The 27,990-nt window shown below is 39.1% G+C and overlaps 1 protein-coding gene across 2 annotated transcripts; it reads left to right on the top strand.

Annotated features, from left to right (window-relative positions):
* Positions 1–9,191: 9,191 nt before the first annotated feature.
* DIO2 (iodothyronine deiodinase 2) lies at positions 9,192–25,816 on the top strand. 2 transcript variants are annotated; one of them, XM_074868530.1, is made up of 2 exons: positions 9,192–9,876; positions 20,516–25,816. In XM_074868530.1, the coding sequence occupies exons 1-2, from the start codon at positions 9,655–9,657 to the stop codon at positions 21,131–21,133; spliced, it is 840 nt and encodes a 279-aa protein (XP_074724631.1). In that variant the 5' UTR covers positions 9,192–9,654; the 3' UTR covers positions 21,134–25,816. The 2 variants fall into 2 exon arrangements, with proteins under 2 accessions (XP_074724631.1, XP_074724632.1); XM_074868531.1 differs by having other exon boundaries at positions 20,516–21,088.
* Positions 25,817–27,990: the final 2,174 nt, after the last annotated feature.

The raw sequence follows: 27,990 nt of genomic DNA, 5'->3' as shown, positions 1-27,990 counted from the left end.
TTGATGTAAAAACCCAATTTCACTATAAGCAAATGTTTTGAATTAATAGAAGTGGGATCAGATGATATTGTGGATACCTCTGAGGTAAATGCTGCATAGTATTATGTAGGCTACAAAAATACTTGTCTAGCTCTTAGTTTTGGTTTGGTTGTAACAGAAGGACCAGAAGAATGCTTTTGCTCTTAGAGTTTTTAAAAGAAATGCACACAGTGAGTTGCTTGCTGACTGGGGAGGGGACAGGCTTTTTTGACTCTTAATCTACCCTTCTGTCTGAAACATTTTTCCACCACTTCCAGGATTTTTCTGATGTGAAGGGAATTATATTTCTTTCTGAATCACTACATTTCCTTTCAAGTGCCTGTTCAAATATTGTTAGGAGAAAACGAAGACTAATATTCACTGCAGTTATTGAAATGGTCTGTCATGCTGAATCTTGGAACAAGCAGTTTTCATCATCCATAATGCCTTTACCTTTCCCAAGAGGAGGCTAGCTGTTTGGAAATTTTTTTCCTCTTCAGGTTAGGAAGGTGGGATAACGGACCTCACAACAGATATTTAGGCAACTATAAACAGCAAAACATACTCAGAGCAAAGGACGTGGTAAGGGAATAAAAAGCAAAAAACCTAAACCCTGTTCCTGTGTTAAAATTCTCTTTAAGACAAAGTTTTAACAATATTTTTGTTCTTTTTTTTTAAGTTATGTTCCTTGAATTGTCCCATTTTATAGGCTTGCTTTTCTGGGGTACTCTAACATTAAATCATCAAGATCTTCTTTACTTTACTCTCTGTCATTGACCAACATTGGTTGTGGCAGGATCAAGTGAATAAAGACCTGAGAATCAAATCTGCTATTTTCTGTTTATTTCTGCCTGAAATGATTCATTGCCTTGATAAAAGGGTAGAAAGATTTCTTGAAATATAAGAATTACAGGACCCTGGAATTCAAGTCCTGGCTTGTGACTGTGCAAATTGCTGAATTTCTCTGGGACTCCACCCCTTTCTCCACTTCTTCCCTTCAATCTTTTCTATTTAAATTGAAGCCCTTCAAGGCAGGGATTGTCTACAGTATATACTAATACAAGGCTTAGCATAGTTTATTATTTAACCTAAACATCATATTTACTACTGTAATGCACAGACTGTAAAGAAATGAGCATGAATCACAACCCTAATGTGGGGAACTGCGGTAGGAGATGGATGGAACAAGTCATGGGATTGTACAAGTGTTGTACAATACTGACCACCTAGAAGCTGAAGACTGAAAGAATGCATTTTTACAAGGCTTCCTATGTCTTAATAATTTCTAAACAAAACAGGGTAGTAGAATTAAAATGAATTAAAAGAGCATCCCAAAGTGGGAATGGAGAAGTTAAATTTCACTAGAATCAAAACAGAAGTTTCAATAAAGCTGCACTCCAAATAAGCCTGAGGTTAGCACCAGCAAAATAGAAGACAGAAAGTATTCTTATTTCTTACAGGACACAGTTCTTGACTGCTTTCTACTGCTCACATTATTGAGTTAGTATCCTGTCTCACATCCCTATTATCTGTGGAAATCCAGCTCAGAAATGTGAGAAGTGCTGTTTTCCATGTAAAAATGAAAGATTAATGAAAAGAAGGGGATATTTTCTTGGAAAGGTGACTGACTTCAAATATCTTCCTCCATTTCCTGTGTCACCAGAGGTCTGGAAAATACCCTCATGGGGGAAAAAAGCACACAAATGTATGCATATTTAACATTCCACTATGGGAAACACAGTGGACACTTCTTGCATTATCATTTAGATTGTTTTAGGATGATAGAATTAACTTTTTCTAATGTAGCAAGCAATGTTCTGTATGGACAATTTTTCAAACTGAAAGAAATGTAGTAAAAGAAAAAAAGAGCATGACCAGATGTTCTCAGCAGTTCAGGGAAAAGCTAGAGTCCTGGGGCTAAGACAGACTGAGCAATATTGTGCATGTGTCCCATGTATGTTTAACAATTTTTAATGAAGAATTTGGGAAACTGAAGGAGTTAATTAAAGAAATGCCAGTCTTTAAATGGCCTGAAAGCAAATGTATAAAACCAAGTTGTTTACAAGGAGTTTTGGACCATTACAATATGGTTTCATCCAAAGATCTGTAGTTTTTGTCATGAATATTGAAAATATTCAAATGAAAAAAAGAACCCTTGGCTTTCAGTCTTTGATATAAGTTCCCTGCCCTTACTTAGGAAAGTAAACTGCGCATGAGCTCCTTACTGCCTCTGCCAAGAAGACCTAGGTATTTTCCTTGTTTTCAAAGATGAAAATATTAATATTTTGGTTGCAAACTAATGATTTATAAATGACATGTAAATGATGATAATAGAGTATCTGACAAAACTATGAGAAGCAAGGATATGTTGGAAATTTGAATCCTACTGAAAAAACCCCCAAAATTGTCTGATCTGAGACTAAGTATGCATGGTATTTAGTGAGCTACCACTGAGAACAAAGCCCTGGTGAAACTGCTCATAGCTGTCACCTGGCATCACCATTTCACTACATTCTTGCCTGGCAAGATAGAGTTGAACTGAACGGAGTAGTGTGTAAGGGCACTAGAATGGCATTTTGTAAGATAATAAATGTGTAACAGGATTAAAGGATCTGATTTGTAGATTAAAAAACCTAGGAGACAGGGTTGCTGATATTGACTTCAGATTGTCAATGGCATTAAGGAGTATACGAAAGTTTATTGCTTACACTTATAGTATAGACCAGGTCAATCTGAGAATGAGAAAGCTTGTTTATATGTTTTTAAAACACCCTTTTTTTTAAACTGTTACTGGTACATTAAGATGAAAAAAAAAGATGGGGAGTGCAGTACCGCTTTAATATCAAATGTGAGCAGGATGATGATAAAATAATAGATTTCTAATGGCTTCCACTTTAGCACCCACCAGTTCCTAGACTTTGATTAAAACCTAGAGCATATAGTTTCCAATCTCAAGCATCTATTAAGGATCCTCTTGAGAAGAAGCCCTCTACTCAGAAAGGCAAACTGCTGCCTAACTTACTGTCACCATAAGACATTAATTTTTTTTTTGTATTCCAGTGCTCCAGATGGAAAGAGAATTGAATATTTGGGGCAAAGCACACCAATTCTTATATCAGACCTTCTATAAGGAGGTACTGTGACTGGATATCTTTTGATGAAGACTGGAAACCTCAGTTCTCGATCCACGTAAGATCTGAACCATCTCATTGTCTTGGTTTGGGAAGAAAGGGTCAGAGAATAGGATTCAAGTTCAAGGAAACAGGTTTCTTGGCAATTTCTGTTTCTGACTTAACTAGAAATATATTCATAAGAATCTTTATTATGGTATTTCAACATTTCTGCCTCCACTCCTGCACAGAAAATTACCCACAGAAAGTGGAACTTTAAAATGTGTCAGGATGTGAAGGAGGGAGACTGAAAGTTTGGATTGTGTGTAGCTATCATCAACAACTGAAATTCATATACAAACGTGCAACAAGAATGACAAGGACACACACCTCATTTAATTCCAATGAAACATGCTGAATTAGGAGCTCTCCAAAAGCTGGGAAAAAGGAAATGGCCTCTACTCAGCTGGGAAAGCTGGGGCTAGAGCTTTTTTAGAACTTTGAGCCAACTTACTTACAGAGATATTACTAAAATTTCACTGCTCCCACAACTCTCTGGTGTGTTAGATGGGTAGGAATACATCAACATCATAATTTATTGACAGCTATATAAGACTCCCATATGCATGTCCTTCACCTGGATAGTCACGAGTGGAAGAATTTAAATTCTAGTCACAGCTTCTTTTGGGAGTTTGGGAGGTAATTTACAGAATCTATAAGCAGATGTTGTTCTCTTCTCATGTTCAATACATTTAAGTCTTTTTTCCTCCTCTTGTGCAATATTCAGAGTATTTGGGTTGACTGATTTTTCTTCTGACAGTCTTCTGATTGTCCTTATTCATAAATCAGCTTTGTGTTTTTCTTAAGAGAAACTATCTTATCTTTTAGGGTGGTAGGGTGTTTTGTTTCGTTCCAAAATTAAGTCTGACTCAGCCAGGTGTGTTTTAGCATCAGGTTTATTCCCTGTAGTTTATTAAAACAAGGAGATTATTTTTGTTTTGCATAGAAATTTGGGGGTCATTAGCCAAGGGATGTGGGGAATTCTAGCCTCAATTTTGTCACTATTACACACCCACACCCATGAGCCAATTACTCCACTTTGCTGTCATACAATAATGCAGGCTCTTAGAAGGTACCAGACTGACAGCTTTGAATTCTACAGAACAGGTTTTGTAGAGACATCAGCAGTCCCAGTTCTCCTCATGCACTTCCATCTTCCTGAACTACTGTGTCTTGCCTATAAGACAGCCTCAGTTATATCCAGAATCTAGGCATAACTTGCCATCTCTTAGGATACTGTGTTCTTTCCCTATCCAAAAGTGTCCCAATTACATGGTCTTTTTCTTCCTTAGTTCATTTGAATACTGTCTCAGTTTGACACCTATTGGATGAAACAACCTCTTATTGCAGTGGGGTTTATCTTCAGGGGGGTTGGCTCCCTTTTCCACCTGAAGGGACTCCCCTCCAAATTGCCACCTGGGCAGTTTGCATTCTCACTACCTGTACTCAGCCCCCCTACAGATAAACTTGAGAAATCAGGTCTTCTGGGCTATTAAATCAGCACCTTTCACAGCTGCCAGTTTCACAGAATAATCAACTTGCAATTATGCAGCATAATGGTAGTGGTAGAATAACACAAATAAAACAAAACCAAGGCTGATACAACAGGTAAATAAATTAGGCAGTAAGTATATATTTAGTGCGCTCACCTTTGAAAGGCTGGTAAGCGAATTTCTGTAGAGAACAGAGGCAGCTTTAAGCAGGCAGAATGAGGCTGGGTGCCAGGGGGATGAACGTTGCTCCATTCAGACGTGGTGCTGCGGCTAGGAGTGATGGAGGAAGACAGGGCCTGGTGAATCCATGCCATGGGTAATCCATCCACATATCACTGAGACTTGCCTGAAAAAAAAAATTTTCATTTAAAATATTATATCTTTAAGAAAATATGCTGGCTGGTGATCCTAATCAAAAAGTGGAAATAAACAGTCAACGCTCCATGACATTTTAAGTGATGGAATTGTTGCTGAGAGAAGGGGAAGATTTTTCTCTTTTGGCAAAGAGAAAAAATGCAGTTTGATGGAGGTACAAATTCTTGTTTGGCTGTAATAAACAAATTTTGCCCAGGGCCAGGGAGGCAAAGCTAAGCTAAACTTTCTCCTCCCCATCTCCAGCCATATCACTGTGCAGCTGCGCAATTCTCCAGGGGTAAGCTCATGGACACGCTTACTAGCTCTCAAACAAAAAGCTTCATTCTTTGTTTTTGGCAGTGAAAGCAGTGAGAAGCAGCAAGGCAGGCACACAGGTTGTGCTGAATCCTTTGGGATGATCTCTCCCATGAACCTTCTGGGGCTAGGACCGGAGCAGCAGCCTTGCTTGCCTGTCACTGTGAGGTACCCTTTTCCAGCTGTGTTGCAAAGAGTAATTGCATTCAAAATGGTCTTGCTTAGGCTGAGAAAATAAGGCTGAGTAACCAAAATATTAGTCAGTCTGCTTGTTTTGGGCTCTAGGGTCTTGCAATTAGGTATCTAGATTCAGTGTGATTGAGTGTTGTGGCAGCTTACACAGGTAGTTCAGCCACGAACACGTAAAGACCTACACAACCAAGTGAAGATTGTAAAATGCACTGACACCCAGAAAGCTAGGATGGAGCCACTATAAAATGAGATCAGAGAAAGTGGCCTGAGCAGTAGTAACTCCACCTCAAATTTCCTGTGTCTAGGCACAGTTATCAAGAGATTTGCAGTAAACAAACTTACTAGTTGCCTGTGTCCTAATCTTCATGCTACTGTGGTTGAAACTGGGAAGAAACATGAAGCTATGCATGGAATCGGTTTTGATGGCACTGATTTCTATAAACATTACAGAATATGAACATCTATAACGATACTGTTGACTTTAGCCGCATACAAGGTCTAGTAACAGTGAATGCTTTAATGTTGTTGGCTTTGCTCATTCCACCTTGACAAATTATGGATGATATGTTTAATTTCCCATTACTGGACCTGACTGCTCCTTAGATTACGGGAGGACTTTTATTTTCTTTTGCTGATGGAGAACTGAGGTACATTGTAGGGCTGTGCCCAGATTATATAGGAAGGTATGGCAGAGCAGGTAACTGAAATGAGCTTTAGCTGAACCCCATCTCAGTTCTTTCATGTGTATCTTCAACCCTGCCTAATTCTTTATGTATCAAATTCATACAGTTTTCCTTCAAGAGAGTAAAGGCTCTCTTAACGCCATGAGGTTGGAAAGATCTAGCCTTTCTTCCTTGCTTCATGAAGGTCTGCAGGGAAATAACAAGAGACCGTTGGCTTCAACACTGAGATTATGCTGCAGGTACCCATCTTTCACAAAAGATTAAAATAGTGGTTTCCCTATGAGAGAAATACAGGGAATTGTTTCAGCCAAGAAGGAGAGAAGCAGTATCAACAAGAAGCAGCAGAGATTATGCTTTCCTTCTCTGTTGAGGGCTGCTGTACTCTGACTGTCAAACTGACAAGCAGTGCTTGTGCCCTGCAGGGACAGACTGCTTCTGAAGACAGCAATGGCAACATCTGTCTTTTTACATTAGTCAAAAGATTTTTCTCTTTATGGTTAGATTAGGTGATTATCAGCATCTCTTGACTGAAGCTCTCAAACACACAGTCTGAGGTAGTTCTTTTCAACTTGATACACACAGTCTGCCTTATAGGCAAGGAAGGTTACATAGTAAATATGAAGTACCATCTCACACTAGTGCTCCATGGGCTTCCTGCTCAGCTTCCGATGCACTTCAAAGCTCCATAGCCGTCTGGTCTCCAGCTGTCTTACAAACAACCTCTTCACCCATGAAGCATGCTGTGGGTAGGGGCAGTTGTTTCACAGGAACCCAGAACACATTGTGTTCCCAGAGTAGGTTCTTGCCTGACTGTACCTCCGGGGAACAGGAAGAGCCTGAGCTGGACTGTCCTCAGAGCTGTTTGCAAACTGTTCTCAGAAACAATGGCTGATGATTCATCTGGCATCGTCATCAACAATCCCCAGGCCTGCTTTTTAACAAACCTTCCCAAAATAAAGAAAGGGGACCTTCCCAGACAGAATCATGTATGTTTTAGTGGTGGATCTACAGAAGAGTAATCTAGGTTTAAGAGTGCTTGTAATCAAGTGATTACATATGCTTGCCTGAGGTCAGACAGTAAGCTAGTTTAGCAGCTCTGGGGACCCTTGTTCCTGTGTTGTGCTCACATGATATGAGCGTGCTGACTCATCCATGTGTGGGGATACATAAATGCCTGCTTATATTGTGTTTTTGCAGGATTTAGTAATAAAGCCAGATCTGTAGGGTTGCAATCCTTTCTATGACAACAGAACACTGCCATCACCAACATTCTGACTTCAAAATTCTTATAGTTTGAAAAAGAAACTCAGTTCCTTTTTTTGTTTATGCTAGTAACACAGAAGGTCACTGGTTTAATGTGCATAACCTTTTAAAGTTATTTCTTTGAGTAAACATTTGCTGGAAGATATCCCGTCTGGGTGATATCTTTTGCAAATGCCTGGTATTATGCTACCTAAACAAACTTGTCTTTGGTGAGCCCAAGACAAGACATGGGGTGGCCTTTCTAGAGGTATGAATCCTAGTATAATACAGCCCAAGTGATATTACAATATCTGAAAATGAAAGAATACAGAGTGGGGAAGACTGATGGTGTTTACCTTCTGCATTTGCTAGCAGTGAAAGGATAGTGATGACTGATGAAGGCTAAGATACATTAATGAAGGAAGCTTGTTCTACTTACCAAGGATGTGAGTTGACAGAGGTTAGATATGCTAGCATGTCTGGGAATGAAATGTATCTGGTGAGTAGAGCCTACATAAGCACATAGGGAAGACATCCACTCAAAAACAAAATTATGGATGTCTGCAACATGAAATACATGAATTATTTACCCAAGGAAGATAAAATCATGCTAAAATAAAAAACAAACAAATGTGCCTACTGTACCAAAAAAAAAATCATGGGAAGAGGACTAAATATCAGACTAAAAAGGTGAAACAAAAGAGAAGTGTAAATGAACAAAGCAAACCTTCAGCATGAGGCTGCAGGGGATGCTTGTGGTTGTTAAAGCACACATGGCTCTGCCAGAGGAAAGTTCTTTCTTTTTTTTTTTTTTTTTTAATAAGCTTTTAACCAAAAGTTAGTTATCCTTACTAGACTAGCAGATTTGAATAGTTATCACAGAGGAATATTAATGTTCTTGAAGCTCAGCTGATTAACAACATTTAAGGCTGCATCATAATTTTTTTAAGCAGGGAACTTTAGCTTAAAAACCTCAAGTCCTTTAAAAACTTTTTTCTCTCTTTCTTATCTTCTTCTCTTACACATCAGTAGATGAAGTCAGTGCTGGGTATTTACTTATGTTTCCTTAAATACCAAGAAGACAAAAGATATTTAAACACTATACATGATGTACTTCATGGAGGTGGGAGAAAAATGTACAGAAATATGCCCTTTCTTGGGATGCATCAACTCACACACCTTCCTGGAAAAGACAAAAGGGCAAACGAAAAAAAACACTCATGAGAAAAAAAAACCAGAAGCTTGTGTTGCTGTGTCACCTTCCATGTCATATGAAAATACTTTTTCCAAAATTTGAAAGCATTTCGTAAGAGCAGTCAGAAGCATATTGTTTTTTTTCTTTTTCCTTTTCAAAGCAAAGTTCCACCCTTGCTGTCTGTCTCTCTTTTTTCTCCTCTCTCTTAAAAAAAAAAAAAAAGTTTTGAGAATTTCATTTTTCTATTCACTGCAGTCCTGGCCAAAGTAAAGCCCTCTTTTACATTGACGTCAAGATCTTTACTAAGATTAGGGTTTCATTTCTCTATTGCAGCAATTAGCTAGGGAATGTATAAAAGGCTTCAGGGAAGCAAGCTAGGACTCCAGAGAGGAAAGCACTTTGCACCATAGGCAGATAGCGAGGGAGAGGGCGAGAGGAGGAAGGCAGGAATACAGGGAGGCGGCGGGGCGGGGGGGGGGGGGCGGGGGGAGGGAAAGAGGGAAAGAGGGAGGAAGGAACAGAAAGTTTATGTACATAAACCTTTTTTTAAAAAAAAAACTATTGTTGCACCTGGTAGCTGGCTTTACTGACACAGAAATGAGAGGTCTGTTCAATGCTTAAATAGCTGAGAAACAATGGGATAGTGCAGGAAAGTTAACAATTAACAGTGTCAGCTTAAATTTTGTAACTGCAGGGAACTGGAAACACAGCTGCCTCTCTCTTCAACAAAATCAGGTCTCCTGGTTAAGGGAAGAATTTTTGTTAACATCTTAGTTTCTGAAAAATAAGCAGCTCCGAGTTGAATGAGTATCATGCAGTTATGGTTTTAACCAGCCTGCTCATATTTAACCATCTCTGCTCATTTTAAAGAGAGCAGCTGGGAGAGGGGTGACAAAGCTTTTGAAATGCTTTTTACTTTACTTTTTTAAATGAGGGTACAGAGCAAAAAAGGGAGCTGAAGGCATCCGGCTGAAGAGAAGCAGTAAAGGAAGATGGGTCTGCTAAGTGTGGATTTGCTGATCACGCTTCAGATCTTGCCGGTCTTTTTTTCCAATTGCCTCTTCCTTGCACTGTATGACTCTGTGATCCTCCTGAAGCACATGGTGCTATTTCTGAGCCGGTCTGAGTCCGGGCGCGGTGAGTGGCGGAGGATGCTGACCTCGGAGGGGCTGCGCTGTGTCTGGAACAGCTTCCTTCTGGACGCCTACAAGCAGGTGGGTACCCGGGGCTGGGCACCGGCAGGTTGGGGTGGGTAAGCCGGGAGGAACATCCTGGTTGTCAACGGAGAAGGGAAGGGAATGGCGCTGTGCGGTGCAGACTATCCCCTATTTGACGTTAAGTTTGATGGGAGCGGTATCAGCTGAAAGGAGCAGTACTTCTAAGTCGCAGCTAAGGGTTCACGAGATTCAGGAGCTGCTGTGTCTCTGCTCTGCCACTAACTCTCTGTGCAACCATGGCCATGTCACTTAGTTTAGCTGTGCCTTAGTTTCACCACCAGTACAAATAATACTCTTCATGTTTATAAAGTATAAGAATAATTGTAAAATGCTCTCGATGTTTCCACAGCTGTCATTTAATTGTTTGCCATGTGAGATCCTCAGAGATTATACAAAGACCGCCTCTTCAGATAGAGCTCTATGTAGATAGATGTCATCTATGTAACATAGAAGTGTTTTAATTAGAGTAAAAGATAGAAATGAACCTTTGTCATTACACTGGCGTTTTCTATTACTCATGTTAATTTTTATATTGGAGGAAGCATCCAAGTAATAGTAAAACCGGACACAGAGTGAAACAGAGAGACTTTTCTTCAGGTAAGCAGTGACAGAGAGACACGTCAGAGATTAAAATTCACTTGACTAGCTGAGGGACAGCTGCCTGATGATTTAAGTTAATAAAGCCAATAGCAGTTATGCAATATGTACTTTTTTTTCTCCTTTTTTCTACAATCATTACCCAGTGGTACTGCCCAGTTCTCGTAGTTATAGTTCCCTTTTATAAATTGAAAAGGTGGACCCAAAAAGATGAAATTTCTTGCACAGGCCACCCAGTTAGTAAGGAGAACTGGATTCAGAGCTCTGTGGCTTCCAAAACAGTGCTTAGTCTGTTAATGTGTTGTCTTATTTAGACCATCTAATTTAACATACCCCATGTGATGTCATGAGGTCATCCAAATGATACCTCTGTATCTTCTGAAATATTTCTTTTTGTATCGCCTTCCCCCAGTCCCCTTTACCTCCCCCATAATGGCTTTTGTATTTGCTCTTGCCTAGAGATGTGAAGAGCTGGTGGTGTTGGTGTTTGCTGGCTTTGTGATATAGAATACATGCTACTTAGCCTGAAACCCAAGCCCTGGGGACATAATTTTCAGTGTAAGACAAATATAAATAACACTAGCTTTTGCCAAATAGGTCAACCTCGTACTGCCACCCTAGGAATCAGCCAGCTGGCTACCCAAGTAAAGTAATGCTGAATGAAGCTCACTATTCTCCTAGACCTTCTAGTTTCTGGTTTTAGTCTCTTCAGAGACATTAAGTAAGTACATTTTACAGTGGCCTTGTTAAATGGACTGGTGAACACAAGTGTTCCCATTTTACAGACAAGGCAAGGCAGGACAGTTAACATGTGACTTGGTCAAGGCTCCAGTGGAGGTTGGTAGCACAGCTCTGAAACAGCCAAGTTTCCAGTTCCCACATTTGGGACTGGTGTGTGATCCAGGGTCTGGAGAAGTTGTGGAGCTGTAAGAAACTTTACATCCATTTTCAATCTCATTTTGCTTAAATAACTCAAAATGATTTAAAATAAAGATGTCATGTGCCTTTCCGTACTTTCTGAAGTCATACTTTGCCTTTTCTTCAGTATTGTTGGTGTCAACCATAGAAGCTACAGGGAGGATGACGCTGTGCTATTTTTGGTGTTGGCAATGAAACTCATACTTTGAACTTTGGTAATTAAAAACTCTTCCTTATCATCATTAAATAACCAAGGTTGTTCAGGCCAATCAGGCTTTAAGGTCCCTAGAATGAATTCTGGGCCTCAATGAACTCGGCAGAAAAATGCATACAAACATAACTAAATTTATCACCTTGTTCCAAAACCAGGAAAAAACCCATCTGTGCCAGCTATCCTTAAGATGAAACTAATTGACCAACACTTCATGGAGAGACTCTGTTTTCCTTAATAGAATTATGGGCCATAACAACAGAAGATCATTGGAAACTCTTGATTGTCACAGAAAGGTAGATAAATGTAAAAATCAAATTATAGAGGGGACACAACAAACTGAGGAGCAATATGAGGAGAAGAGTCATCACCTCCCCAATAGAGGAGAATCTTCTGCTGCTTCTGTAAGGAAGAGAAAGAAAAAAATGTTTCAGATGGAAAGTTGTACTGGTAGAGTTGAAAAAATTTGAAATATACCCTGCTTTGTGGCATGTTTAAAAAGCATGAGAGATAATAAAATATATTAAAGACTGTCCCACAAAGCATCCTTTTCCTTAAATTATCTTTCCCTAAATCCCGAATAGGAGTGCCCAGTTGTGATATTTTAATCTTAGACAATTAGTGAGGGTATGAAATGAAAATATTATGGAATCAGGGTACTAAACAACATATCAAGATGTAGTCGATACCATAACAGTGATTGCTTATTGCTCCAGTTTGCCAGCTGAAGCCAGGTATTAGCAAAGTACTTAAGCAGATGCTTAAGCTCATTCCATTGAGGAGTATTTATGAGATAATCACCATTTTTCAGTTAGAATAGCAGAATTGCAGATGCCTGAAAAAAAACAAAACTAGACTGCCAGTTAGCAGAAGACTGGATGTAACTATACTTGGTTTTACTATGTTTTTTGTCACTTAGGCAGAACTCTTCCTGAGTACGTTTCATAACATTTTTCACAAAAGTCCTTGATGTAAAATTTCTATTCACAGAAAAATTTAGTGTAAGCCATTCCAGAAAAACTCTGCGGGTAGATACTAGGTTCTGGATTAAAGTAAATTTATACCAAGAAAGGAGCTCTGCCTTGAAAGCATGCAGACTGTCCCAGAATTAAGTGATTTTGTTTCAAGACTAGTGTGCACAAGAGATGATCTTCGAAGAGTTAGGGTATATTTGAAAATAGCTATTCTGATGCATTTTCCCTTCTAGAAAAACTTTTGAATATCTTACTCAAATTTCAACTTGCTTTTGTTCTGCTTTTTGTTGTTATGAAGTATTATTGCACATGAGTTTTTGGTTAGGGCAATTATTTCATAGGCAAGATTACCTAGCAACAGTTGAAGATTTTAACATCCTCAGTGCGGAAGCAATGCAGAGTTTGTTGTATTGTATACAGAGTATATTCAATATTTTTTTTTATTGGAACTTTCTATATGACTTGTTTTCGCCACATTTTACAGTCCCACTGGAATCAAAATGATTGATCTTGTGTTTATTTTCTTATGTAAACTTTATCAATGATTAATATATTTCTTTTTACTTCCTTAGCTCTGAGTTCAGTACCTGTCACATAGTGTTGATACTGTCTACACTGCACCAGCTTTATGATATATAGAACATCCTCCTATTTTCTGAGAGGCAAGCATGTCTTACATTACAACAAGGGAGTCTTTAGGACCAGATTAATTGTCATAACAGAGATAAATAGAGCTAGTAGTCAAGCTACATTAACTTTATGTAATTGAAAGAGTGCAACTATTTTATTTAAATGTTATTTTTCTAATTTACTGTGCTCTGTTTATCCACAGAAATGAGTGGATTGACTCCTGAAAAGCAAATCATGTATGCATGTGTGTATAGATATCTACACTTTCACGTGTGTTTGTATGTATATAGATATATATGTGTGTGTATATCTGTATGTATATGTACATACATATACGTGTATGTGTATAAATGCAAAAATACACACAGGCATACATAATCTGCTCTTTCAGGAGTTAGTCCTCTCTCATTTCTCTGTATATGTATACACATATATATATGTACACATATGTATAGATATGAGGAATGCTGTCATAGCTATGGGCGTAACATGCATGCGTGCATATATGCACGTGTGTGTAAATGTATGTTACAGTCCTCAGAAGGATGCTAGTATCTCAAGCAATGGATGGTGATGGGTGTGTGTACTTGTAGAGCTTTTTACTCTCTTTAGAATGGGCCAGCAGCAAGCTCTGCCATGACAGACCCAGCAAGGAGATAATGATTGGCACTGGATCCCAACTTCACAGCATAGACCCAGCTCTGGATGTAGCAGCAAGTAGGCTGGTTCAGTAAACACCCAGTGGGATTTTCCTGAGATTTCAGGGAGGCACAATTATATTACTTTTGGCTACTTCTGCCTGGCTTATAGGTACATCATTTATTCCTAAAATAAATCAGTACACAAAGCAGGACAGCCTGAAATGGTCACGTTAAATGCATGCTGCACAGCATTATCACAAAGCTATATGTGAAAGTAATATGATGGCATGATCCTTTACCTGGTCTTTGGCTGTCCAGTAACTGATTTCTGGGGAAATCTTCTAAAGGTTGATACAAAGACATAACCTCTGTACTTACTACTTGCATTTATTTTGTCTGGCAAGGTAAGGAAGTGTGTCTCTCTGCATTTGATAGTGATAAAGGGAATTTGGGAAAGAGTGTGTTGTATAGTTTCAGGGTTTAGAACTAGACATTGTGTGGTATTAAAAATATTATATTGGTTTTACAAAGTTCAGCCTTAGCAGAATTGTTTTCATTGACATTTGCAAATGAAAACAATCTTGAAAGAAGTGAGAAAAACAAAACCAAACCAAATTAAAACCTTTCCTGCAGTGTTTGGAACATAAATTCAACAGGATTTGGGTTTGTCATTGTTATTATTATTATTATTATTAAAACATTGTCATTATTATTAATATATAATCATGTTTGTTATAGTAGTGTCTGAAGACCAATCCAGACCAGGGATCCATTGTATTAGGCAGTGTCCTAAACAAGAGGAGCAGACAGTTTGTCCCACAGAGCTTACAGTTCAAACACTGAAGACAGACAAGGGGTAGGAAAAGAAATATGACAACTCCTGTCCCACATGGGGTCTCATCCTACCTGTTTCACTTTGCAGATCTAACTTCACTTCTTCCACACCACCTCTCTGCAGTCTTTCATTTTCACCCTTATGTGTGAAAAACTGCCTGAAAGGACTGCTTGCTTTTCTGTCAAACCCTTGTGAAAACCTCCTTCTGCTGTGGTAGACACAGAAAATTAGCTAACGGGCACCACCCAGGAAGAAGATCATACCCAGTCCTTGTGCCCCAGCTTTTCCTCTCCAACAAAACCACCACTGTGTATTCATACAGTGCTAAAGCTGGGTGGAAAAAAAAAAACCAACATATATCCAAATGAACTTCAAATGTCCCCCAGGTGCTGACTAATAAAGAGTGGTGAAGGCCTCTGTCACCTGTAGGTAAGAGTCCACAAGGGCAGCAAGTGGCCCAGTGGCCACGATGTCACAGACCATGCTCCCATCTTGAGGGAGACATAAGCCCTTAAGAAGCTTGTTGTAGGCTCTCTGATCAGAGGAACTAAAGTTATCCATTTTATTTTATAAGAGTGCAAAGCAAAAGGCTCCCTTATGCTTTCCCTCTGCCACACATACTCATTTGTGGGACTGGCAGTTTTTAAATAAAGAGAGCAGCATTTGACTAGTTATTTTTATCTGGACTGTGCCCTTTTAATTTGTCTCCCACTTTCTTCCCTCAGCTTTACACACCTGATCCTAAATAAAAGACTCTGGACTCTGGGAGAACTCCAGTCAGTTCAAGTCTCTGCTCTCCAATTCAAGTAATTGGGTCTCTTAAAGCAAGCTGCCACCTCCCCATGTCAAACGAAGAGATTCCACTCATGTGTACTACTCCAGAAAAGGGCCTCCTGTAGTTTTTATCCACTGCACAACTCTGGGTCATGTAAATAAGAAAACAAAAATAATAATTTGTATAATTCTCTGACCAGAGTCTGATTATGATTTGGATGAAGCACTGAGAAATATCATGTTGTTCAGAGGCTATATTTAGCTGAATGGGATTAAATCAGAGAATTTGAAAAGGAGCAAAAAACTCTGGGGATTCAGTTCATTACCAGTTGCTGGACTTCAGTCCTGAACACAGCATGTCCATATTTAAATGGCTAATATCACAGAATGCTAATTGTCTGGCAACACCTATTTTCTTTAGGGGATTACACAGCCTGATGAGTCTGCCCAACTGTTTGAAAATCCCTCATGCAGGGAATGAAAGCCATATTCCAGTGCACAGGATCCCAGGATGGTTATGCTAAAGCTGATAAAAGCAAAATGAGAAAAAAGAAAAGGTAAATGAGGAGGCGATGTTTTGTCCGTGGGGCTTTTCCTAGTCCTCAGGGAGAATGTACAACAAAGTTAGCAGTATGTGCTATTTCTAGCCTGTAGTTTATGAATAGGGCTTTCTTTCCTGCTCTTAAGTCTCCTTCATTTTGCAATCTGTGTGCTAAAGCATCAGCAGCCTTGTTCTCTTTTCACTCTGCATGCAGACTTGGAGAAGGAGATGCAGTACCAAGGCTGTCAAGCAAACACAAAATTTGCACGAATGATGCAAGTCACTGCTTTGGTGTTGGGCTGGTGCTTGCTCTTGTTGTTGGCTTGGATGGCTCTCATATTTGGTTGGCCTACCTTGCGTGTCCCATGCAGTCTTCGTAGGAGGGGGGTGCCTGGGCGCTGCCTGGTTTCTACCTCATCCAGAAGGCTGTCGCCGAATGCCTGAATATTCATGCACATAAGTACGTGATTGTAAAAATACTGGATTGCGTGTGAGGGGAATTCTGCTAGTTTGTTTCTCAGAATTTATATTTTGCCTGCCTTTGTGTAAGATTTCAAAAGCATTTTGGCTGAATACATGGGGGTTTTTGTTTGTTTTCTCATTGCTTGATTTTCTTTTCCAAGAGCTATTTTTTCTTTCAATAACAACAAAGAAGACAGCCAAAGCCTACAATGCAGATGATCAGCAAGGATGATATTGTCATACTGTGTCAATCGGTTCTGAGCCTGGTGAAATAAAGAGTCCCTTTGGGAACGTCAGCGCTTCATCAAGACCAATTAGTGGAGATGCTGCTGCTTATGTTTAAGCATTAACGACTGGGCAGGGCTGCTTTTTGGAGTGTCCGACACTGGCATGGAACAAGGCACCGACCTAATTACTCCTATACAAGAGCAGAAAATGCCTCATGAATGCCTGCTTGGCAAGGATGTCTCATTAAGAGGAAAAAACCCAACACAAGCACTCCTAGAAACAAAAATTAAGATGATAGGTAACCTGCGGCCAATGAGATTTACTCCATGGCTGTGGGAAATGAAGAGAAACTGCTATAAGGTGATGTAGGGCATATTTGTACTTTATTTCCTAAATCCATCTATTTTTAGGTCAATAAGGAGTATGAGAGACATAATGCAAACTTGCATAGGTGGAGAACATGGAAATACATTGCCACCCTTGGTATCAGTGTTAAATAGTACTTGAAGGGCATTCCCATGCTGTGGGATTTGTTTTGTTTGTCTGTTCCATCAGGGTTTGAAAACTCACCGAGGAATAGAAGCATTTGGTAGACCTGAGTGAAGAGTTGGAAATGAGGAACTTACAATATGTAGCCTCTTTCTGCTTAAATATGATCAAGAAACATACTGTGGTTTCCCAGTTCAAGAGTGTTGGTTAGAGTATTTTCAGTCATAATAGTTTCATTAAAATAAAACCGGAAGAGTGAGGGGAAACAGATGCTCAGATGTTTCTTGTCTCCTGAGCAGCTCTGTTCATTGCTGAGTTTAAGCTGCTTCCATCCTTTTTCCCTTACTTTTCTTCTCCTCTGAAGAGTGCCAGCAAATATTAGAAATTCAAAGTGTATTGCTTAATTGTGATTTATGAGATAAATCACATGTTATTACTTCTTTGACTAGATGAGTGCACACTCCTAAATACTGAGGTCCATTATTCATCCAGGGAGTGGGTGCAGCACAAATACTTACATGTCAGGCTTTGTCCAAAAGGCACATTTTGGGCAAGCTAGCTCTGAAAAAGCATTTGCTTGGTACTGCAAGAACAGTTAAGCTTTCTAGGTAAAGAGGGATCTAGTGTTTGTGGAGATGTGTTTCTTGAGATGTGCCCTTTTTTGGTAGTTACCAACTTATCACAAAACGCTGAGTTGTCTAGCTGATTTATGGATTGAATGCAGCCCTCAGAATGATTATATGGCTGCCACATGACCTTGACCTATGTATTTCTTTGCTCAGGTCTGGCCCTTTACCTTACTCACTCCTGTTTTACCTATCTTACTGCAGAGAATGGCAGAGAGAAATGAGATCTTCAACAGGTGCACAGAAGAATACATACTACCTGCTAAGGTGTAGGTGGCCTGTAGCAGCACTTCTTAAACACTGCAAGATGCTTAATACTACTTCTTAAATGCTACAGCCTAAGTCTCTGAGCCTGCCTCTCTCTGGATAGATCCTTTCTTCTTAAAAAGTGGGATACAGCTCTTTTCCTTCCTTGAGTTCAACAGACAGCACACTCACATAGCAGGTCCTAATCTCAGCTATTTCAAACCTCACTAGCTTTTGAAGGCAAATGAGCACAAGGCTTTTTTTTAACTGTTACTGAGTCTCTAGCAGATAGCAATGCTGCAGATGCAGGTTTACGGAGAGGGGAGCCACAAGGGGTTGTGCTTTCCTGGGGCATCACTTGCTTCCCTTGCCTGAAGTGCACCTGCAGCTGCACATCCCCTGTTCCCAGTGACATGATCACTATGTTCTTGGCCTGGAGACATCTGTGGGGCTCAGGCAGTCTTTCTTTCTGTGTCTCTCTTCCTTGTTGATCTCCAAGTGAATGGCGGCACAGTTGTGTCTCAATTTGCCCCACAGAAAATAGTCAAAATGATGTTTATATCGAGTGCCAACATGCTGTGAGACCTCCTCATGTAGCTGTGAATTCTGGCAGCTTTAAGGACAGTGTCTTACAAACTCTTGCTTCTGTTGCTATTCTGATGAAATAATGCTGAATCATGAATAACTGTAGATTTGTTCACAGTAGTCAGGTTTCTCAGGAAGAAATGGAGGATCCAATATCTACAATATACTTGCCTCTAGATCTGTGTGCAGCAGCAATAGCATCGGTTAAGTATTCGGCTGTTAATTCAACTTCTTACTGTATCTGACTTACCAAGATACCCTATAATGTAATGTAGACTAGCAGTGCACCAAAAGTCAAGTTATTTATTCAGTTTTTACACTGTTCTCATTCAGCATTAACTTCTATTGACTTCAACTGGAATGTAGCTTCAGAAAGAAATAAATACGAAAGACTTCAGTATTTGGCCCTGTATGTTTCTTTCAAAGCAACAGTTCTGAACATAATCAAATGGACAGGAGACAGTTATACTAGAGCTTGATGTTAAAGGCAGATATATAGGAATTGCTGTGGCAGAGCTCACTAAAAACTTACTGTCTTATGTAATACTTTGTGGTTCTATAGCAGTTGTCAGCTAAGGATCTTGGAGCCCTCTGCAGGCGTCACCTTGTTCTGGCAGTCCCTTCTGTGAGATGCTTATATTCTGTCTTTTTCCTATAGGCAGGGAAATAGAAATGGTCAGGCCAAATGACTTTTCCACAATTGCCTGTTGGGTCTGAGTTAGATCTGGGGTTAGAGTTAAGAACAGTTCATTTTCACTTCACCCTACTTCAACCATCATATAAACTTTCCCCTTTTCCTGCTGCTTTTTCCCCAATCATCTTCTAGAGAAACATTGCAGTAGAAGGAAATGTGTCACTCAATCACTGATGAAATTACTGCAAAGTAGATAGAAAACCCTTTGGAGAGCACAATATTGGATGGTCCACTGTCAAAACAGCATGATATCTTGAGTGGGTGTCTGCAGAGATCTCTTGTGTTTGGTACTCTTGAGTATTTTCCTTCTTGGATTGCAGGATTGAAGAGAATATACACATATGAAATCTGCAAACCTCTCAAAATTGAAAGGCACTGCATATGTGTTGTGAAGATCAGGAATACAATGCAGAATGATTTCGGAGAATTGGAAAAATGACTTGAAATATAGGATGCAGTGCAATGGGGCCAAGTGCAAAGCACCAAATTGAGGCTGGAATGATGAATTGCCAAATTCCATGGTGGGAAGCAACTAGAAAGGCAGAAAAAGGGACCTAGGCATTAAAATTTCTCACTAGCTAACCCCTAGTCAACAGTCTACTGTTTTTCCAAAACAGTCATGTTTTGTAAAAAGCAGACATCTGGAATGTATAAACAGGTGTAGCCTATGAGATACAAGAAGTAATTGTCTGATTATTCTGAGAATTAGTAAAAACTCTTTGAACACTGCTCTTCAAGGAAGATGTGAACCGAGTGGAGAGAAGTCAGAGGATGGCAGTGAAAAAATCATGTCTAGAAAATTTGGCTTACAGAGAAATGTTAGAAGAAATTGGAGGTAGTCTGTCTGAAAGCAAATAAGAGTCTGTAAATACATAAGGGTGGACAGGACTATGTGTGTAGTGGACAGGAGGACAAGACAGGTCTCTGATCAAATTTTCTAACAATAATGAAGTGATATACCTGTCAGGAATGCCACATTTCCCTGCACTGTGAATGGAGATGGACTAGATAGACTTTTTGAAGCTGCTGCTTGTGATGATTTGCCATATCCCCATGCTAGTGACCATGCAAGTAGTTAGATATACTCTTTGAACAGGTGACTATTTATTTGAAGAGAGAAGCCTTAAGGATACTGGACAAGCAAGTCACACTAACTCGCTATGTTTTAATTTGTTTTGCTGTCAGGTCAAACTGGGAGGAGAAGCCCCAAACTCCAGTGTAATCCACATAGCCAAGGGTAGTGATGGCAGCAGTAGCAGCTGGAAGAGTGTCAGTGGCAAGTGTGGAACCAAATGCCACCTTCTGGATTTTGCCAACTCTGAGCGGCCACTGGTGGTCAACTTTGGTTCAGCTACCTGACCACCGTTCACAAGCCAGCTGTCGGCCTTCAGCAAGCTGGTGGAGGAGTTCTCTGGTGTGGCTGACTTTCTGTTGGTCTACATTGATGAGGCTCACCCGTCAGATGGCTGGGCTGCCCCTGGAATCTCTCCCTCTTCATTTGAAGTTAAGAAACACAGGAACCAGGAAGACCGATGTGCAGCTGCTCACCAGCTCCTAGAGCGCTTTTCCTTGCCACCCCAGTGCCAAGTGGTGGCTGACTGCATGGACAACAATGCCAATGTGGCCTATGGGGTTTCATTTGAGCGAGTATGCATTGTGCAGAGACAAAAAATCGCCTACCTGGGAGGTAAAGGCCCCTTTTTCTACAATCTGCAGGAGGTTCGGCTTTGGCTGGAACAAAACTTCAGCAAAAGATGAAATCCATTCTCTACAGAAGCTATGTCAACAGATGTGTCCCTTTAAGGTGATGTAAAAGGGAAAAAAAGAAAACATATGTTGGTTTGAATAAGGCCTTTCAGATGATTGCAGGAGAACACATTTGATAATAAGGTCAAATGAACATTAACTAGGAAAAGAAAATAAAACAAAAAACTAACTCCACGGAAACATTATTGTATGAAAAAAATCCCATCCTGCGCTTGCTACGGGACAGAAGAGGTGAAGATGCTTCTGTGAAAAGGTGCTGCTGGCAAGCAGGAAGAGTGGTGAGGTCTGCCAGGGAGCCACCTCATGAAGTGCCTACCCTGGGGTGAGCCAGAAGTGTTGTTGCTTGGAAGGCAATCCATGGAAAGGCAGTGCCATAAATTTAATCAGTAACGTTTCTTTACCCTCCTGCAGCCAGTGCAAGCGAACTGGGAGGAGCCAGGAGGTTTGCAATTACTTTGCATAGAAATGCAGTCGAGTGTGGCAATTGTCCTCTCTCTTAGAGATTTTTATTGTTCAGAGACTACAGGAACCACCATGCAATGCATCTTGCATGCACATTGTCTGCTCAGATCAAGACGAAACATTGTATGCTGGTATTTGTACTCTCTATGGATGCCTCTGCACAGCATATTAACTATGTAATTCTAGCTATACGTTTGTATCCAGTATGCAGGCCTGTGCCTGCTGAGAAAGATGCTAAAAAGTTTATGGAGTTGGACCAAAAAGATAAAGGTGATCGAATAAGCCCATTGCAATTTGAAAACGAAAAAACCTGGACTATTGGTAACCAAACAGTGAGAACCATCTCGAGCGTGCATCATGAGACAAAACTCAGCTGATGCCAACCAATCCTCGGTTCTCAGAGCTGACAACACACATTTATCAATATTGTCTGGTTCTCTTCTCTGTTTCTTTATCCGGCTTGATTTCTTTCTGTCTAGCAATAGGCTTAAAGGTAATTTCATTTTTAGCTTTTTAAAAAGTAACTTATTTCTGTCTTTTATTTTTATTTGAGATAATGACCTTAGAGATGTATGTTGGGGATGGGGGAATTTATACACAACTTTACCTCATTGAAATGGAAACCTATCTTGTCATTTACCCTGTTAAATGTAGTCATGCTGATTTTTGCTATTTCAGCTACCTGCAACTAGTTTATAGCTATGTTAGTTTGGCTGGTAGTTGAGTTATTTGCAGCCTCAGAATTGATTAGCTGCAGTTCTGCTACCAGATGAGGTGATAGTCTGTTTGTTTCATTTGTGTTCTCAAAAGCCTTCCCAGAGAAACAGGGAGGGCAAATAGTGTGAATTAATGTAAGTGTAAAAGGTGGCAGAATTTTCATATGAATGGGTCTGAGGAATTATTAATTATGTTTAATGAGATGCTGTCAACTTAGAGTATACATTAAGTTTAGGTATTCCTGAAACTAAAATGATTTGATCAAGCCTGATGAAAAAGCAAGTTTACAATGAGCTAACCCATTTGAGCTGATAAATGAAAACCCATAAGGAGATGGACTATCAAGTTTTCTCTCAACTTAGGCAGAAACATGAAACAGATAAACAGGGTAAGTGGCAAAAATCAAATTAGTTTTTTTAATTTCTCATCCTGACAGTTGTCAGGAATGTGATGTATTAATACTAACACAGGAAAGAACAGAAAACATATACATAAATATTTTCATTTTCACAATGTCCCTTTAATATTGTGTATTTCTTCTTGCTTGGCTGTTGGTCAACTTAGCCAATGTACAGGGCATTTGGAAATGTGTTTTCAAGCACAGATCTGAAATAATGACAGTAACATGAGTGATTTCTCCTACAATCAGGTTCATGCTTCCCTTCCTTCTCAAATTTTCTTCCGCCCACTGTTAAACATATGCACACACACACTTACACAGTTTGGTAATGTGTATCAGAGAAGCGTGTAAAGAATGGTCTTCAGACCTTCTGGGGAGTCCCACATCTCAGAAGTCTGTGTCTGTGTGTGTGTCTATATGTTTGTATGCATTTATGTATGCATATATATAATATATTTTTATGTATATACATATGCATGCACACAGAAGTGGTGTCTAAGACCAATAATAATAATTATTCTGTCCTCCCATTTATTAATGTTACTGTAACTCATTGCTCAGTGTGGAAGACTTACACATTTTCATCATTAACTGGGCTATATAACTGAAATCTTTAAACCTAATATCATAGAAACAGTAACATAGTCAAACTACATGGTTTATTTAATCCAGTGTCCTACCTCTGACTGTATCAGATGCTTCAGGGGAAGTTGCAATAATTTCTTCTGGAATTTTCATTAGTTTCAGCCCTTATTATTTTTGTCTTGTCAAATGTGATTGTTGAAGTCTCATCATCCCTATGAGAGGCTGATCCTCAGTTTTGAGATCTAAACATTTCTTGAGGCGGGGAACACTAAAATAAAAACCCATCATGTTTAAGAACAAAGAAAACCAAATAAACCGAGATTTTTTTTCAGATTTAAATTGGCTACTTTTCAATGTCATTCTCATCTCTTGCTCTTGTATGCTAAAACATACAAACAGGAGTGATCCCAATTTTTCTTCTGTATGTCAGTGATTATATACTCTATATAGAAATTTACATATCATTTGTTTGTTTCTTAAGCCAAGCAATAATGCACATTCTTATACAGTTCCATATTCTTTGCTTGTTTCTGAATCTCTTCTGGTTTTGCTACACTGTCCTTTTACTCAGGTGAGTAAAGCTGTAGACATTACTCCACGTGAAAATATGTATTGATATACCCAGCACAACATCTTTTCCTTATTATACCCTATTCTTCAGTCCTCTGAAACTTTATTAATCCATAGCAACTCCATAGCCTTTGTAAAACTTAAACTAGTAAGTCCTTTCTTTCTCTCATCTTTTCCCCATCATACAGTTGAAGTCTGAACTGTTTATCCAGGAAATGCTAGCCAAATGTTTAGCACAGCTGTTGAAACATACCTTTAGCTCAGAGGAGAGAGTCTGAGTTACTAATTCAGTTAGTTAATATCCTTTTGCATTTCTAAAGTTACAGTTATTTTTCAAGACCATTTTCTCCTTTTGAATTTCCATTATTTTGTCTTGTTATTCATAGATGCCTGTTCATCACACAGTATAGAGGAATTATAAAATTGGCTCCTGTAAATGGGAAATCCACAAGGATTTTCCACAAGAAAAAATACACAATAACTTCATTACTTTCTTGGCAATATGAATACATTACCCTGCCCAAACCTTAAAGATAGTTCAGCCTCACTGATTATAAAGACAGAAATACATTTTGCAAATCCTTAAATTTACACAGAAAATTTGTGGTCAGAAAGCAGAGGAAGTATTTCAAAGAGAAATAGGCTTAGAAGAAAAAAATATCTTTTGTAAGTTGCTGATAGAGAAATACAAGCTATTTTTTTTGTTGACGAAATTAAAACATTTTATAGAAAAGGTTTTAAACTAAACTTCATACATTGTCCTCAGTTAGTGGTAGAAGTCGCCATATGTCAGATACTCAAAATTATTGTAACAGTGGGTTGTTTTGGGTCCAGGCAGAAATTTGCTACCTTGCTAGCATCATACTTCACAATTGGTCTAGTCTGCTGTGAGGCTGGATTTGCTTTTGTCTCTTATTCTCACTGTTTGAGGGCACAAAACCATATTACTTGAGGTGCTTTAGTGTGACATACATATTGAGCAATAGCTCACAAAATAGGTGCCTGAAAGTATTCTGGAAGGCTACTGTATATAATAGAGACCCCAATACTGTGTCTCAACATTAGTATGGGAAACTTCCAGTACTTCTTCATTTTGAGCAAAGTAAAAAGCTATTCTGGGCTATCATTCTACATTGTTCTGTGCTTAGCGTCATTATTTAGCGCTGTATAAAATGAATGTAAAACATTTTGTACAGGTGAAAACGATAGCATTTTGCTCTTGCTTGTGTAGACAATGACATAAATTTAAGGCAGCAGGAAGACATGGCCTGTCTATTAAAAAGAAAGAAATATATTATGAACTATATTGTTGAACAACTGTCTGAACACTTTGGAAAAAAAATGCAATCATTTTTATGAAGGTGATCTTGGTGGGGAAACCCACAAAGCTTCTCAAAAAGGTATCAGTGCTGTGTGTTCAGGTGTGTGTGGGGAGGGAGGTTATGTTTCTGTATGTGTGAAAGTGGCTTTTCTGTGATGTGGGGTGTAGGTTTAAGAGTTTTTAAGACTTTCATTCAGTACTATAACCAAAGCAATAAGAGGTATCAGGTTAGGGAATACTGGCCAGTTTTGTTCAACTCTGCACCATGTCTGTGCCGGATCCATATTCAGTGATCTTTGGGCCCAATTTGGAGGCTTCAGAGAAGAGAGATTAGGGTGAGACAATGAAGGCTGGTGTGCTTATGAAGATCGCTAACAAAAGAGTAATTAACTCCGTTGGCGTTCAGATGCCCTCACACTGCCATTCCTCTGTGCACCTTAGTGTTTCTGTATTTGAAAGAGGCGTCTCTTTGGGACTGTTAATAAGATCACCGGGGTGTAGATGCCTGTGTGTACTGACTATGTGTGTGTCATTGTTTAAATGTCAAAAATATACTTTGTAGGAGAGCCAGCAAAATTTTGTTACAATATGGTGCTCCATGAAATGTGCTTTTTAGATTTGTTTTTCTTGTATTATAATAAACAATAAAGGAAAATATACCTCTTTTGTGTCTTTTTATTCTTATATTGTTTATTGATACGCAGTGGAATTTTGACATTAGACCAAGGAGTCTTAAAACTGTATTTAATACAATAGCCTATGCCACCCTGACTAGATATTAAGCAATATGAGCAAACCCCTTTATAAAATAGTGGGACAAATTTAATATCTGACTACTCCTCACCTTTTAAGAAAGGTAAGGGGGAGAGAAACTGAGGGCTGCAAGGATAGCAGTTGAGTCTGCACGAAATTGCACTCTTCAAAAAAAGTATGTGCTTGAAGAAAGTATGCCGAGCTGTAGGTAGCACATGAAACCTGAACAAATTGGTTGTGAATGCATCAGTTATACTTGCAGCTTCCATTTCAATGAACATGCAAAAGGTGAAAAATAAAAGCACAGTTGAAGAGCTGTTACAGGAAAAAAATTCAAATGGAAGAATGTCCGGCAACTTCCTAAGCAAACTCACTTTGTGATTTATCTGTATTTTAGAAATTTCCTCCTCTTTGTTATCCTTTGTTACAGTTAAGTTTTGTAGGACCCTACATATGAAAAATGCTTGTGACTATAGGTAAGAAAGAACAAAACAAATCACCAACAGGAAAGCCATGGAAAAGGTTACATCTATGTGTCCCAAGCAAAAATGTTCATTACAGTATGCTTGACAGACCCTTGGAACAACCAAACAAATAACTCTCCCTAGATTATCCAGATCATATCACAAAAATAGCCCTCAAAAGTACTGAAAGGAGACTTGAGTTGTGTGAATATTTCTGTAGTCTGGTCATTAGTGATTATGACCTTTTTATCAGTTGTTGTTACAAGATGCTACTCAATATTCTGGAATAAATAAAAACACCTTTCAGGACTTGCTTTTTCTTTCATAGCTGTATAAATAACTTGTTACCAAAAATTAGACTCTGACTACTCCTAAATATTTGTAAGAGGATTTTTGTCTGGAATGGATGGTGTCCATTGTAGAAGGAAAAAATAAAAGAAAATAGGTTATTTATAGAGCAGTATCTCAAGAGGTTTGACTACTGCTTACGATCTTACTTTCTGACAAAGAAGAGAATTTCTGAGGCATAATAAGCCTTTCCCAGATATAAACTTCAAACAAAGGACCTAAATGCTGATTAAAGACTTTGATTACAGACAGATCAACTTTAGCTAAAGTGAATATTGCTTCCATGGTTTGATGCATTACTTGTCTCACTGTATATGCCTGTGTGCTTCTAATGTTCATGTTAATGAATCCACCAGCTTAAATGTGTTTTATAGAGTTAATGTGAAGTGGAAACACATTGAGTGAGCATCCTGTTCAAATCCTTAAAGCCTTAAAGATGTGAGCCTCACTATGTCATTTGGCTAGAGAAGAAGCATCCATTTTAGGTCATATATATAAAACATATAAATACCACAAATGTTTTAGTTCTCTCTAAGATAGTGACTATTAGATAAAATCAAAGAAGAAGTAGCAAGCAGGAAAAATTACTTTTTGTAAATCAGTATTTCACATATTTTCATATGTGTATTTGTATTATCCATACAGAAGCTACTATGACTTAGCTATTGGTTTGGTGTGCAGGAGGGGAAGTTTTCTTCAAAGCCTTACCATCTTTAGGAATTAATCAGCCTTTGATGTCCCTTAACCCTGTTCTTTTTCCCTTATATCCTTCCTGCACCTGATTTCCCATCTCTTGCTCTTTCCTACCTGTAATACCCTTGATGATGATGCCCCCATCTCAGCCTTTTGTTTTTGTGGAGTTTGCTTAAGGCTACAGATTAGCTGAGGACTTCAGTTCAGGTATGAGTACTTTTAAAAGGATGTCAGTTGTCAGAAGGTCAAGTGAGATATGGGAGAATACAGCATTTTGTTCTGTTTATTTGTGTATTCTCAGTGCAGATCATCTGCATGCAGGTTTGCTCTCAAACATCATTTTCCATGTGCCAGCCTGTATTGCTAAACACTGACCTTCTGGGCAGATTATAACTGCGCGAACAAGTATTTAGCTTCCTGCAGACTGGAAGGGAGCGAACATACAGATTTTAATCTCAGCCCTAGCTAACAGAGTTTGTATCTGCCCATGTCTGTCAGCAGTTTGTAAAAAATAAAGCCAACGCTCCAGCCTCACACAGGGTGAAGGTCTGAGAACTGGGAATACCATACATTAGACCTG

Source organism: Strix uralensis, chromosome 4, assembly GCF_047716275.1.
Source record: "Strix uralensis isolate ZFMK-TIS-50842 chromosome 4, bStrUra1, whole genome shotgun sequence".
Lineage (NCBI taxonomy): Eukaryota > Metazoa > Chordata > Aves > Strigiformes > Strigidae > Strix > Strix uralensis.
This window is presented reverse-complemented; position numbering and strand designations above follow the sequence as displayed.